Source organism: Oncorhynchus mykiss, chromosome 13 (genome assembly GCF_013265735.2).
Source record: "Oncorhynchus mykiss isolate Arlee chromosome 13, USDA_OmykA_1.1, whole genome shotgun sequence".
NCBI classification, from domain to species: domain Eukaryota; kingdom Metazoa; phylum Chordata; class Actinopteri; order Salmoniformes; family Salmonidae; genus Oncorhynchus; species Oncorhynchus mykiss.
In genome coordinates, this window is record NC_048577.1 from 68,458,719 (window position 1) to 68,475,003 (window position 16,285).

The window sequence follows — 16,285 nt, forward strand, 5'->3', positions numbered from 1 at the left end:
ACTCACCTCGGCTGCAGTGAAGGAGAGGCCACATGTTTTGGTTGCAGGCCGTGTCAGTGGCACTGTATTGTCCTCAAAGCGGGCAAAAAAGTGATTTAGTCTGCCTGGGAGCAAGACATCCTGGTCCGTGACGGGGCTGGTTTTCTTCCTGTAGTCCGTGATTGACTGTAGACCCTGCCACATACCTCTTGTGTCTGAGCCGTTGAATTGAGATTCTACTTTGTCTCTATACTGACGCTTAGCTTGTTTGATTGCCTTGCGGAGGGAATAGCTACACTGTTTGTATTCGGTCATGTTTCCGGTCACCTTGCCCTGATTAAAAGCAGTGGTTCGCGCTTTCAGTTTCACACAAATGCTGCCATCAATCCATGGTTTCTGGTTTGGGAATGTTTTAATCGTTGCTATGGGAACGACATCTTCAACGCACGTTCTAATGAACTCGCTCACCGAATCAGCGTATTCGTCAATGTTGTTGTCTGACGCAATAGTCCCAGTCCACGTGATGGAAGCAGTCTTGGAGTGTGGAATCAGATTGGTCGGACCAGCGTTGAACAGACCTCAGCGTGGGAGCTTCTTGTTTTAGTTTCTGTCTGTAGGCAGGGATCAACAAAATGGAGTCGTGGTCAGGTTTTCCAAAGGAGGTCTTATATGCGACGCGGAAGTTAGAATAGCAGTGATCCAAGGTTTTGCCAGCCCTGGTTGCGCAATCGATATGCTGATACAATTTAGGGAGTCTTGTTTTCAGATTAGCCTTGTTAAAATCCCCAGCTACAATGAATGCAGCCTCAGGATGTATGGATTCCAGTTTGCACAGAGTCAAATAAAGTTCATTCAGAGCCATCGATATGTCTGCTTGGGGGGGAATATATACGGCTGTGATTATAATCGAAGAGAATTCCCTTGGTAAATAATGCGGTCGACATTTGATTGTGAGGAATTCTAAAATCAGGTGAACAGAAGGACTTGAGTTCCTGTATGCTTTTGTGACCACACCACGTCTCGTTAGCCATAAGGCATACGCCCCCGCCCCTCTTCTTACTAGAAAGATGTTTGTTTCTGTCGGCGCGATGCGTGGAGAAACCAGCTGGCTGCACCGACTCCGATTGCGTCTCTCCAGTGAGCCATGTTTCCGTGAAGCAAAGAACGTTACAGTCTCTGATGTCCCTCTGGAATGCTACCCTTGCTCGGATTTCATCAACCTTGTTGTCAAGAGACTGGACATTGGCGAGAAGTATACTGGGGAGTGGTGCACGATGTGCCCGTCTCCGGAGTCTGACCAGAAGACCGCTACGTTTCCCTTTTTTACGAAGTCGTTTTTTTGGGTCGCCGATCCATTCCGTTGTCCTGGGTGAAAGGCAGAACACAGGATCCGCTTCGCGAAAGTCATATTCTTGGTCGTACTGATGGTGAGTTGACGCTGCTCTTATATTCAGTAGTTCTTCTCGACTGTATGTAATGAAACCTAAGATGAAACCTGGGATACCAATGTAAGAAATAACACGTACAAAGACAAAAAACTGCATAGTTTCCTAGGAACGCGAAGCGAGGCGGCCATCTCTGTCGGCGCACGGTGTTGCTTCACTGTCAAAACAGATATGGGACTGCATACTAAATACAATCTAAATCTGATACCTTTTTTAACTGGTCTGGTCAAATATTTGTGCTTTATATTTTTCTCCCTATAATTTCTGATAATGATGCATTCATTTCTGAATAGATATTGCAGGTTTCAGGACACTGACATATCTGAATATGTTGAAAAAATACACGGCCACTATTTTCACCACTAAAGAATAGCAGTGTGATTTTAATATGATTTGACTCTTTGCAGGCTGTCACGCTGTCTAGTCACAGAGGAAGGCTGTTCTTCTCTGGTCTCAGCTTTGAGGTTAAATCCCTCACACCTGAGAGAGCTGGACCTGAGCTACAATCACCCAGGAGACTCAGGAGTCAGACTGCTCTCTGCTAGACTGAAGGATCCACACTGCAGACTGCAGAAACTCAAGTATGTAGAGGGTTTATGTCAATGTTCATATCAGACATGTTTGAGTTATCAGGCTAGTTAAGACAAACATTCTTATCATAATGTGTGTGTGTGTGTGTGTGTGTGTATCCCTCAATGACTGTCTGTTCTCCTGCTTACCGCTACAGTGTGGAACATGGTGGAGAGTACACAATGAAACCTGGGCTTAGAAAATGTGAGTGTTGACTGCTGTGAAGAATATGACTAAGAATAAGTCTTAATTCAAGTTAAGTCAAAGACATACATCATTACTTACTTGGTCATATTACATTTAAGCTGTAGTTCTACAGAAGCAGAAATCAGGGACAACAAAGTTTAGAAATAATTGCTTTGACAATGTGTGTGTCTGTGTGTGGCGTGTTCGTGATCGTGTTACATTAGAAATGTGTGTGTGTGTGTGTGTAATTAATTAATGGGAATAAGTGTGTTTTATATTATCATACAGTATAACATATGATCATTCAACAAGTCTCAAGTTACCTTAACTTCTCCTGTTGATACCTTCTCCTGTTGATACCTAGACACATCTACATTAAATGAATTAGTGAAAAGTGAGTTAACATTCTAATGTGAATGATAATGATTTCTAATATTGTGTCTGGTTTTATCCATCAGATACCTGTGATCTCACACTGGACCCAAACACAGTAAACAGAAAACTCTCTCTGTCTGGGGATAACAGAAAGGTGACATGGAGGACAGAGGAGCAGCCGTATCCTGATCACCCAGAGAGATTTGAGGACTGGGCACAGGTGCTGTGTAGAGAGGGTCTGACTGGGCGCTGTTACTGGGAGGTCGAGTGGAGTGGGAGTGGGGCTGATATAGGAGTGACATATAAAGGAATCAGCAGGAAAGGAAACGGTTATAACTGTGTCTTTGGATACAATGGCAAGTCCTGGAATCTGCAATGCTCTGACAACAGTTACTGTGCCTTACACAATGATGATCCCATATACCAAACATATGTCAGGCATATAGACATCCCCTTCTCCAGCTTCCACAGAGTAGGAGTGTATCTGGACTGGCCAGCCGGCACTCTGTCCTTCTACTTTGTCTCCTCTGACACACTGACCCACCTGCACACATTCTACACCACATTCACCGAGCCCCTCTATCCAGGGTTTAGGGTTTGGTATGATGTTAACTCCTCAGTGTCCCTGTGCAAGGTGGTCACTGTGCGAAACATCATGTTTCACTCTAATCATGTGTTTTATGTTTGATCACAATATGACATTTAAATACATGGAGGAACACACACACACCAGTTTGGACCAGTTTATTCCTGGAAATAATAACCATGGTAACTCTGTGTCTGTATCTTTCTGTGATCCTGGGGCCTGTGAGAGCACACACACAGACACACATACACAAACTGGACACACACACACCGGGGACACACACACACACACACAATTCTACATGGATATAATGTACTTTTCATAATAAAAAATTGCTTCCCCCAATCATCGCAAGTTGACATTTGACATTAATCTTTCCCTGGAGGCAGACTTGCGCGATTTCCTCTAGATATGCCAGCTGAAAAGGAAAGGTAAGGGATCAACCAGGTCCTACATAAAGACAAAAAAAAAAAAAAAAAAAAAAAAAATCACAAATGTTTACGATATAATTTTGACTTTGCAGCTGATTAAGATTCTGATTGAATTTCACTGCTTATCTTTGCTATGATGTTTTAGAAGCATTTTGTGTTGTGCATAATGTTAAAAACTCCATAGGTAGGATAGATAGCTAAATTGGATACTGGTAGCTAGCTAAATTAGATACTGGTAGCTAGCTAAATTAGATACTGGTAGCTAGCTAAATTGGATACTGGTAGCTAGCTAAATTGGATACTGGTAGCTAGCTAAATTGGATACTGGTAGCTAGCTAAATTGGATATTGGTAGCTAGCTAAATTGGATATTGGTAGCTAGCTAAATTGGATATTGGTAGCTAGCTAAATTGGATACTGGTAGCTAGCTAAATTAGATATTGGTAGCTAGCTAAATTAGATATTGGTAGCTAGCTAAATTAGATATTGGTAGCTAGCTAAATTAGATACTGGTAGCTAGCTAAATTACATACTGGTAGCTAGCTAAATTAGATATTGGTAGCTAGCTAAATTAGATATTGATAGCTAGCTAAATTGTAATGCAAATGTGTTTTTTTTGCGCAAGTTACATTGTGAGACATTTTGTTTAGCAGTGACGGAATTTTGAAATGCCAGCTAGGGATAGGCATTTTAAATATTTCACTTTTCAAATATGGATATCCATATGGTCCAAATACATCGTTTTTTGGTGAACATTGTTGTTTGTTTGTTGCAAGACTAGCAGAGACAGTGTGGTGTTAGAAGGGCAGGTTAGAGTAGAAGAGACAGTTGTTGGAGACACACACACCCTGGAGACATACACACACACCCTGGACACACACACACACACCCTGGACACACACACACACACCCTGGACACACACACACCCTGGAGACACACACACACACACACACACACACACACTGGACACACACACACACACACCCTGGAGACATACACACACACACCCTGGAGACATACACACACACACACACACACACACCCTGGAGACATACACACACACACACACCCTGGAGACATACACACACACACACCCTGGAGACACACACACACACACACCCTGGAGGCATACACACACACACACACACACACCCTGGAGACATACACACACACACACACACACACCCTGGAGACATACACACACACACACCCTGGAGACATACACACACACACACCCTGGAGACATACACACACACACACACACACTGGAGACATACACACACACACCCTGGAGACATACACACACACACACACACACACCCTGGAGACATACACACACACTGGAGACATACACACACACACTGGAGACATACACACACACACACACACACACTGGAGACATACACACACACACCCTGGAGACATACACACACACACACACACACCCTGGAGACATACACACACACTGGAGACATACACACACACACTGGAGACATACACACACACACACACACACACACACACACACACACACACACACACCCTGGAGACACACACACACAAACACAGTGGACACACACACTGGACAAACACTGAACACACACACACACACCCTGGAGACATACACGCACACATACTGGACACACACACACACTGGAGACATACACACACACACACACACTGGAGACATACACACACACACACACACACACACTGGACACACACACACACACACACCCTGGAGACACACACACACACACACACCCTGGAGACATACACACACACACACACACACACACCCTGGAGACACACACACACACCCTGGAGACATACACACACACACACACACCCTGGAGACATACACACACACACACCCTGGAGACATACACACACACACACACACACACACACACCCTGGAGACACACACACACACACACACCCTGGAGACACACACACACACACACCCTGGAGACATACACACACACACACACACCCTGGAGACATACACACACACACACACACACACACCCTGGAGACATACACACACACACACACACCCTGGAGACATACACACACACACACACACACACTGGAGACATACACACACACACCCTGGAGACATACACACACACACACACACACACACACACACACACACACACACACCCTGGAGACATACACACACACACTGGAGACATACACACACACACTGGAGACATACACACACACACACACACACACACACACACACACACACACACACACACACACACACACACACACACACCCTGGAGACACACACACGCAAACACAGTGGACACACACACTGGACAAACACTGAACACACACACACACCCTGGAGACATACACGCACACATACTGGACACACACAAACACTGGACACACACACACACCCTGGAGACATACACGCACACATACTGGACACACACAAACACTGAACACACACACACACCCTGGAGACATACACGCACACATACTGGACACACACACTGGACACACACACACACACTTGACACACTGGGCACACACTGGACACAAACACACTGGACACACACATATGTGTCTTCCTATAATAGTGAGGAATTTGACACAGCACCTTCAACTGAGGACCATCATTTCTGATAGAATTGGGAACAAGCAGACACCTCATACAGCACTAAGTGGTCCCATAAACACAGATATCACTTCAAAATCTGAACAACTCCAATTAAAAAATAGACATGCAGGGTTGCAACCAGTGGTTGCTAGGCAGTTTCTGGATCACAGGTTCAAGAACAGCTCTATCTTTCTGTTAAATCAGCAACCTGAACTGTTTTCATCATACTTTTAGAGCATGACTGAACCTTTTTTATTTTATGAGCTTACCACTTTGCATTTAAAAAAATATATATTTTTATGATATATTTTACTGTTCATGTGTATGTACCACAGGAGGTTGGTGGAACCTTAATTGAGGAGGACATGTTTGTAATGGCTGAAGCGGAGTAAGTGGAATGGAATCAAATGCATCCAACACATGGTTTCCATGGTTTCCATGTGTTTGATGCCATTCCATTTGCTCCGTTCCAGACAGTATTATGATCCGTCCTCCCCTCTGCAGCCTCCATTGATATGTACTGTCCTATATGTGAGAGCGCTCCAACAAGGAATTACAATGTATGTATTACTTTTAATACCTGCAAACAGCAGATAAACTACTTGACTCCTTAGGCTGTTGGCGTCTGACAAGAAGTGAAAATATTACAGGAATATTCTGAAAATGTTGATGAAGACGTCACTCAATCCACCCAAAACAACATGCAGTCTTTCCACAAGACTCCCATGAAGTTATAGTGTGACGTTATGAGTTGACGTATGTTTTAGATGTTTAAACATTTAAACTCTTACAATAACACCCTGAAAATACCAATGTAATACTTTTTTGTATGTCTTATGTTGAACATTTTTTTTTACATGGCTATATTGTACTTTTCATAATAAAACATTGCTTCTACCAGTCGCAAGTTGACGTTTGTCATGAATGTTGCCCTGGAGGCAGAACTATATCCTCTAGATATGCCAGCTGAAAAGGGAAGGTAAGGACACAAACATTTGATATTTTGTAATTTGGGTGAACTGTATGTTTAAAATAGGTTGCTTGCTCTCCAGGGGGGTTGGCCACCTCTGATCTGTGTTTCTAGTGCTGCGTGTTTGAAAATGAAAATGTTCTTGTATAACAATTATTTTCAAAAAATGACCCAACCTTCAAGAACAATCTAATGAAGTTAAAACTATGCCAGCTTGTTATCTGTGTCAGCCAATTGCAACTCAATAAATGTACAGCTTTGGTTCAGACTGCTCACTTCACGTGCGCCTGCAGCTGAGGAGAAAGAGAGGGAGTGAACGGAGCCTTGGCCTATGTGAGTGCGAAGATAAGAGGACCTTTTCATTGAAATAAAACTAAAGTTAGAGAAGAAGACCTGTCTGTACCCTGCACAGATACTTTATGTTCAGTTTCAACCGTCGTCACGGCGTCACTCCTTTATATAACAACAGTAACCAGGGGGTGGAGCTAACAGTCAGTCGCATGCGACAGCTGTAACAAGTAATCTAACAATTTCACAACAACTGCTTATACATACAAGTGTAAAGAAATTATTAAGAATATATACATATACATATATGGATGAGTGATGGCGGCAAGATGCAGTGGATGGTATAGAGTACAGTATATATATATATATATATATATATGAGATGAGTAATGTAGGGTATGTAAACATTATATTAAGTAGCATTGTTCAAAGTAACTAGTGATACATTTATTACATCCAATTTGTAATTATTAAAGTGGCTAGAGATTTGAGTCAGTATGTTGGCAGCAGCCACTCAGTGTTAGTGATGGCTGTTTAACAGTCTGATGGCCTTAAGATAGAAGCTGTTTTTCAGTCTCTCGGTCCCAGCTTTGATGCACCTGTACTGACCTCGCCTTCTGACTGATAGCAGGGTGAACAGGCAGTGGCTCGGGTGGTTGTTGTCCTTGATGATCTTTTTGGCCTTCCTGTGACATCGGGTGGTGTAGGTGTCCTGGAGGGCAGGTAGTTTGCCCCCAGTGAGGAGTTGTGCTGACCTCACTACCCTCTGGAGAGCCTTACGGTTGTGGGCGGAGCAGTTGCCGTACTAGGCGGTGATACAGCCCGACAGGATGCTCTCGATTGTGCATCTGTAAAAGTGAGTGTTTCTTCAGCCTCCTGAGGTGAAGAGGCTCTGTTGCACCTTCTTCACCACACTGTCTGTGTGGGTGGACCATTTCAGTTTGTCCGTGATGTGTACGCCGAAGAACTTAAAACTTTCCACCTTTTCCACTACTGTACCGTCGATGTGGATAGGGGGGTGTCCACGATCATCATCACTTCTTGAAGGCAGGCCACTCGATTTCGTCTCTGCGTTATATTGGCATCGAACATGTCACCCTTCCTAGGAGAGGGTGACCTTGATAATTTATTGTTAAAACGAGAGGCTGTCTGGATCTTTAACTTAAAGACCTTTGCTCCCTTCGGTCTCAACGTAGACTTTGATCTGAAGCCATTCTTGTGATTATTGTGACTTTGCCATTGTAATTGTGCGTAAACTTGTATAGTCAAATTAATCTATGATCGTATGCTATCCATTTGTATGTATGCTGTTCTTTGACATTTTAATATTTGATTATTAACCAATGATATTAGGCCTCTCCTGGCCATGATTACAGACACCTGTGTCTTTTGACACTATATAAACGAGTCATCCCGCAGTGTTTGTGATTATACCCTGATGAAGACAGCTTGGCTGTCGAAACGTTGGTATTACATTTTTGCATCTGAGCTCCTAGAGTGTGTGGCTCTCTTTTATTTTCAAGTTTCTACTCCGCTTTTCAGCACCTGGTCTTAACAGGTGTTCTACTCCGCTAGCCAGCACCTCGTCTTAATAGGTGTTCTACTCCGCTAGCCAGCACCTCGTCTTAATAGGTGTTCTACTCCGCTAGCCAGCACCTCGTCTTAATAGGTGTTCTACTCCGCTAGCCAGCACCTCGTCTTAATAGGTGTTCTACTCCGCTAGCCAGCACCTCGTCTTAACAGGTGTTCTACTCCGCTAGCCAGCACCTCGTCTTAATGTGCGTTTCTTTTTCTTCTAGATTGAACAACTAGCTACCTAATGACACCCAACTAACGGTCTTTTCTAGTAACCTGCCTCCATAATGTAACTGGCTGCTGTAGTCTGGAAGTCTGACAATGACGACATGCTGGCTGGGTAAAACGCGTCTAGAGTGGATGTGCCATATCAATAGAATGGGATGCGCACTTCACAATATGGTCTAAATAATCAATATAGTATATTACCAAACAGGGTCAGAAGTATAAAGTCAATAGTGGTTGTGAACAAAATGCTGCTTGTATTTACCAGTCTAACTTTTACACCCCTTTGTATCCTGATTAGCATGTAAACCCACACGTTAAAGAAGAAGCCTCACACTTGACCCCCTTTCAACAACGAGCTAGCCATACAGTCTTCAAGTCTACAAGACCAAGAGAACTGTCAATCGTTTTGTGGCATCATCAATATGGCTTCTAAATGAATAGGCCTAATGATTCATTTTTCTACGGCTGGCCATGCTTTCCACCTGGCTACCCCTACCCCGGTCAACAGCCCACTGCGCTCCCCACAGCAACTCGCCCAAACCTCCACCACTTCTCCTTCCCTCAAATCCAGATAGCTGATGTTCTGAAAGAGCTGCAAAATCTGGACACCTACAAATCAGCCGGGCTAGACAATCTGGACCCTCTCTTTCTAAAATTATCTGCCGAAATTATTGCAAGCCCTATTACTAGCCTGTTCAACCTCTCTTTTGTGTCGTCTGAGATTCCCATAGATTGGAAAGCTGCCGCGGTCATCCCCCTCTTCAAAGGGGGAGACACTCTAGACCCAAACTGCTACAGACCTATATCTATTCTACCCTGCCTTTCTAAGGTCTTTGAAAGCCAAATTAACAAACAGATTACCAACCATTTCGAATCTCACCGTCCCTTCTCCGCTATGCAATCTGGTTTCAGAGCTGGTCATGGGTGCACCTCAGCCACACTCAAGGTCCTAAAAGATATCATAACCGCCATCGATAAGAGACATTACTGTGCAGCCATATTCATCGACCTGGCTAAGGCTTTCGACTCTGTCAATCACAATATTCTTATTGGCAGACTCAACAGCCTTGATTTCTCAAATGATTGCTTCGCTTGGTTCACCAACTACTTCTCCGATAGAGTTCAGTATGTCAAATCTGAAGGCCTGTTGTCCGGACCTCTGGCAGGCTCTATGGGGGTGCCACAGGGTTCAATTCTCGGGCTGACTCTCTTCTCTGTATATATCAATGATGTTGCTCTTGCTGCTGGGGATTCTCTGGTACACCTCTACGCAGACGACACCATTCTGTATACCTCTGGCCCTTCGTTGGACACTGTGTTAACTAACCTCCAGATGAGCTTAAATGCCATACAACTCTCCTTCTGTGGCCTCCAACTGCTCTTAAATGCAAGTAAAACTAAATGCATGCTCTTCAACAGATCGCTGCCCGCACCTGCCCGCCCTTCCAGCATCACTACTCTGGACGGTTCTGACTTAGAATATGTGGACAACTACAAATACCTAGGTGTCTGGTTAGACTGTAAGCTCTCCTTCCAGACTCACATTAAACATCTCCAATCCAAAATTAAATCGAGAATCGGCTTCCTATTTCGCAACAAAGCATCCTTCACATATGCTGCCAAACATGCCCTCGTAAAACTGACCATCCTACCGATACTCGAATTTGGCGATGTCATTTACAAAATAGCCTCCAACACTCTACTCAGCAAACTAGATGTAGTCTATCACAGTGCCATCTGTTTTGTCACCAAAGCCCCATATACTACCCACCACTGCGACCTGTATGATCTCGTTGGCTGGCCCTCGCTTCATACTCATCGCCAAACCCACTGGCTCCCGGTCATCTACAAGTCTCTGCTAGGTAAAGCACCGCCTTATCTCAGCTCACTGGTCACAATAGCAGCATCACTGGTCACCCCATAAGCCAATTCTTCCTTTGGTCGCCTCTCCTTCCAGTTCTCTGCTGCCAATGACTGGAACGAACTGCAAAAATCTCTGAAGCTGGAGACTTACCTCCCTCGCTAGATTTAAGCACCAGCTTTCAGAGCAGCTCACAGATCACTGCACCTGTATATAGCTAATCTGTAAATAGCCCATCCAATCTACCTCATCCCCATACTGTATTTATTTATTTATCTTGATCCTTTGCACCCCAGTATCTCAACTTTCACATTCATCTTCTGCACATCCTACCATTCCAGTGTCTAATTGCTATATTGTAATTACTTTGCCACCATGGCCTATTTAATGCCTTTACCTTTCTTGTCCTACCTCATTTGCACATGCTGAATATAGATTTGGCTGCTGTATTATTGATTGTATGTTTGCTTACTCCATGTGTAATTCTGTGTTGTTGTATGTGTCAAACTGCTTTGCTTTATCTTGGTCAGGTCACAGTTGTAAATGAGAACTTGTTCTCAACTAGCCTACCTGGTTAAATAAAGGTGAAATGAAAAAATACATACAAAATAAAATCCCTGAGACTAATGTTATAGTTTATTGTCACGGTCGTCCTCCTCTTCATCTGAAGAGGAGAGGCGAGAAGGATCGGAGGACCAAAATGCGGCGTTGCTATGTGTTCATCATTCATTTTAATAAAGGAAACACTGAACACTGAAACACTATACAAAAACAATAAACGAAATAACGACCGTGACGCTAATGAGAACTGTGCTGAAACAAGCCATCAACATAGACAATCACCCACAAACAAACAGTGCAACCCAGGCTACCTAAGTATGATTCTCAATCAGAGACAACTAATGACACCTGCCTCTGATTGAGAACCATACTAGGCCGAAACATAGAAATCCCCAAATCATAGAAAATCAAACATAGACTGCCCACCCAACTCACGCCCTGACCATACTAAATACAAAACAAAAGGAAATAAAGGTCAGAACGTGATATTTATGTTGTAAAGGCCTCATGATCTCTGATACTAATGTTATATTTTATGTTGTAAAGGCCTCATGATCCCTGAGACTAATGTTATATTTTATGTTGTGAAGGCCTCATGATCCCTGATACTAATGTTATATTTTATGTTGTAAAGGCCTCATGATCCCTGAGACTAATGTTATATTTTATGTTGTAAAGGCCTCATGATCCCTGAGACTAATTGTAACGGTTCTCTAGTGGTGAAGGAGAGGCGGACCAAAATGCAGCGTGGTTTCTTTGATTCATGTTTAATGACAAAACGAAAAACACGAACACTACAAAACAATACAGTGCCTTGCGAAAGTATTCGGCCCCCTTGAACTTTGCGACCTTTTGCCACATTTCAGGCTTCAAACATAAAGATATAAAACTGTATTTTTTTGTGAAGAATCAACAACAAGTGGGACACAATCATGAAGTGGAACGACATTTATTGGATATTTCAAACTTTTTTAACAAATCAAAAACTGAAAAATTGGGCGTGCAAAATTATTCAGCCCCTTTACTTTCAGTGCAGCAAACTCTCTCCAGAAGTTCAGTGAGGATCTCTGAATGATCCAATGTTGACCTAAATGACTAATGATGATAAATACAATCCACCTGTCTGTAATCAAGTCTCCGTATAAATGCACCTGCACTGCGATAGTCTCAGAGGTCCGTTAAAAGCGCAGAGAGCATCATGAAGAACAAGGAACACACCAGGCAGGTCCGAAATACTGTTGTGAAGAAGTTTAAAGCCGGATTTGGATACAAAAAGATTCCCCAAGCTTTAAACATCCCAAGGAGCACTGTGCAAGCGATAATATTGAAATGGAAGGAGTATCAGACCACTGCAAATCTACCAAGCCCTGGCCGTCCCTCTAAACTTTCAGCTCATACAAGGAGAAGACTGATCAGAGATGCAGCCAAGAGGCCCATGATCACTCTGGATGAACTGCAGAGATCTACAGCTGAGGTGGGAGACTCTGTCCATAGGACAACAATCAGTCGTATATTGCACAAATCTGGCCTTTATGGAAGAATGGCAAGAAGAAAGCCATTTCTTAAAGATATCCATAAAAAGTGTCGTTTAAAGTTTGCCACAAGCCACCTGGGAGACACACCAAACATGTTGAAGAAGGTGCTCTGGTCAGATGAAACCAAAATTGAACTTTTTGGCAACAATGCAAAACGTTATGTTTGGCGTAAAAGCAACACAGCTGAACACACCATCCCCACTGTCAAACATGGTGGTGGCAGCATCATGGTTTGGGCCTGCTTTTCTTCAGCAGGGACAGGGAAGATGGTTAAAATTGATGGGAAGATGGATGGAGCCAAATACAGGACCATTCTGGAAGAAAACCTGATGGAGTCTGCAAAAGACCTGAGACTGGGACGGAGATTTGTCTTCCAACAAGACAATGATCCAAAACATAAAGCAAAATCTACAATGGAATGGTTCAAAAATAAACATATCCAGGTGTTAGAATGGCCAAGTCAAAGTCCAGACCTGAATCCAATCGAGAATCTGTGGAATGAACTGAAAACTGCTGTTCACAAATGCTCTCCATCCAACCTCACTGAGCTCGAGCTGTTTTGCAAGGAGGAATGGGAAAAAAATTCAGTCTCTTGATGTGCAAAACTGATAGAGACATACCCCAAGCGACTTACAGCTGTAATCGCAGCAAAAGGTGGCGCTACAAAGTATTAACTTAAGGGGGCTGAATAATTCTTCATGATGCTCTCTGCGCTTTTGACAGACCTCTGAGACTATCACAGTGCAGGTGCATTTATACGGAGACTTGATTACACACAGGTGGATTTTATTTATCATCATTAGTCATTTAGGTCAACATTGGATCATTCAGAGATCCTCACTGAACTTCGGGAGAGAGTTTGCTGCACTGAAAGTAAAGGGGCTGAATAATTTTGGACGCCCAATTTTTCAGTTTTTGATTTGTTAAAAAAGTTTGAAATATCCAATAAATGTCGTTCCACTTCATGATTGTGTCCCACTTGTTGTTGATTATTCACAAAAAAATACAGTTTTATGTCTTTATGTTTGAAGCCTGAAATGTGGCAAAAGGTTGCAAAGTTCAATGGGGCCGAATACTTTCGCAAGGCACTGTAACTGTGGAAAACCAAAAACAGCCCTATCTGGTGCAAAACACGGAGACAGGAACAATCACCCACAAACACACAATGAAACCCAGGCTACCTAAGTATGATTCTCAATCAGAGACAACTAATGACACCTGGTTCTGATTGAGAACCATACTAGGCCGAATCATAGAAATACCCCAAAACATATAAAAACAAACATAGACTGCCCACCCAACTCACGCCCTGACCATACTAAATAAATACAAAACAAAGGAAATAAAGGTCAGAACGTGACAGTACCCCCCCCCCCCCCCCCCCCCAAAGGTGCGGACTCTGGCCGCAAAACCTTAACCTATAGGGGAGGGTCTGGGTGGGCGTCTGTTCGCGGTGGCGGCTCTGGTGCTGGACGTGGCCCCCACTTCACCATAGTCTTAGTCTGACTTATTGTCCGCTTCCGTGGCCTCCTAACCATGGCGACCCTTCTCAATGGATAGAGGGGCAGCTCGGGACAGAGGGGCGGCAGCTCGGGACAGAGCGGGACAGAGGGGCGGCAGCTCGGGACAGAGGGGCAGCAGCTCGGGACAGATGGGTGGCAGCTCGGGACAGAGGGGCGGCTGCTCGGGACAGAGGGGCGGCTGCTCGGGACAGAGGGGGGGGCTGCTCGGGACAGAGGGGCGGCTGCTCTGGACAGAGGGGCTCTGGCGCCTCTGGGCTGACTGGCGGCACTGGCGCCTCTGGGCTGAATTGGCGGCACTGGCGCCTCTGGGCTGACTGGCGGCACTGGCGCCTCTGGGCTGACTGGCGGCACTGGCGCCTCTGGGCTGACTGGCGGCACTGGCGCCTCTGGGCTGACTGGCGGCACTGGCGCCTCTGGGCTGACTGGCGGCCCCTGGCTGACTGGCGGCACTGGCGGCCCCTGGCTGACTGGCGGCACTGGCGGCCCCTGGCTGACTGGCGGCTCAGGCGGCGCTGGGCAGACGGGCGGCTCAGGCGGCGCTGGGCAGACGGGCGGCTCAGGCGGCACTGGGCAGACGGGTGGCTCAGGTGGCGCTGGGCAGACGGGTGGCTCAGGCGGCGCTGGGCAGACGGGTGGCTCAGGTGGCGCTGGGCAGACGGGTGGCTCAGGCGGCGCTGGGCAGAGTAGCTCTCGTAGCGCCGAACAGGCGGGAGACTCCGGCTGCGCTGGAGAGGAGGAAGGCTCTGGCAGCGCTGGAGAGGCGGGAGGCTCCGGCAGCGCTGGAGAGGAGGAAGGCTCCGGCAGCGCTGGACAGGCGGGAGCCCCTGTAAGGATGAGCCGGAGAGACAGCCTGGTGCGGGGGGCTGCCACCGGAGGGCTGGTGCTTGGAGGTGGTGACGGATAGACCGGACCGTGCAGGCGCACTGGAGCTCTTGAGCACCGAGCCTGCCCAACCTTACCCGGTTGAATGGTCCCGGTCGCCCTGCCAGTGTGGCGAGGTGGGATAGCCCGCACTGGGCTATGCAGGCGGACCGGGGACACCGTGCGCAAGGCTGGTGCCATGTAAGCCGGCCCAAGGAGACGCACTGGAGACCAGATGCGTAGAGCCGGCTTCATGGCACTTGGCTCGATGCCCACTCTAGCCCGGCCGATACGCGGGGCTGGAATGTACCGCACCGGGCTATGCACCCGCACTGGGGACACCGTGCGCTTCACAGCATAACACGGTGCCTGCCCGGTCTCTCCAGCCCCCCGGTAAGCACAGGAAGTTGGCGCAGGTCTCCTACCTGGCTTCGCCACACTTCCTGTGTTCCCCCCCCAATACATTTTTGGGGCTGACTCTCGGGCTTCCATCCACGCCGCCGTGCTTGTCTCTCCAACTCCGTTCTCCGATAACCTTCCGCGCACTGCTCCATCGAATCCCCAGGCGGGCTCCGGCACTCTCCCTGGGTCGACCGCCCACCTGTCTATCTCCTCCCAAGTTGTGTAGTCCAGATTCTGCTCCCATGTCCCGAAATCCTTACCTCGCTGTTGCTGTTCCTGCTGCTGCTGCCT

The 16,285-nt window shown here is 45.8% G+C and overlaps 1 protein-coding gene across 1 annotated transcript in view; it reads left to right on the forward strand.

Annotated features, from left to right (window-relative positions):
* The window catches only part of LOC110487469 (NLR family CARD domain-containing protein 3-like), a 135,778-nt gene that overhangs the window by 100,669 nt on the left and 18,824 nt on the right, over positions 1-16,285 (forward strand). Inside the window, exon 8 of the mRNA XM_036942472.1 lies at positions 2,152-2,198. Within this exon, the coding sequence (XP_036798367.1) occupies positions 2,152-2,198 (47 nt within the window). The remainder of the gene's footprint in view (positions 1-2,151; positions 2,199-16,285) is intronic.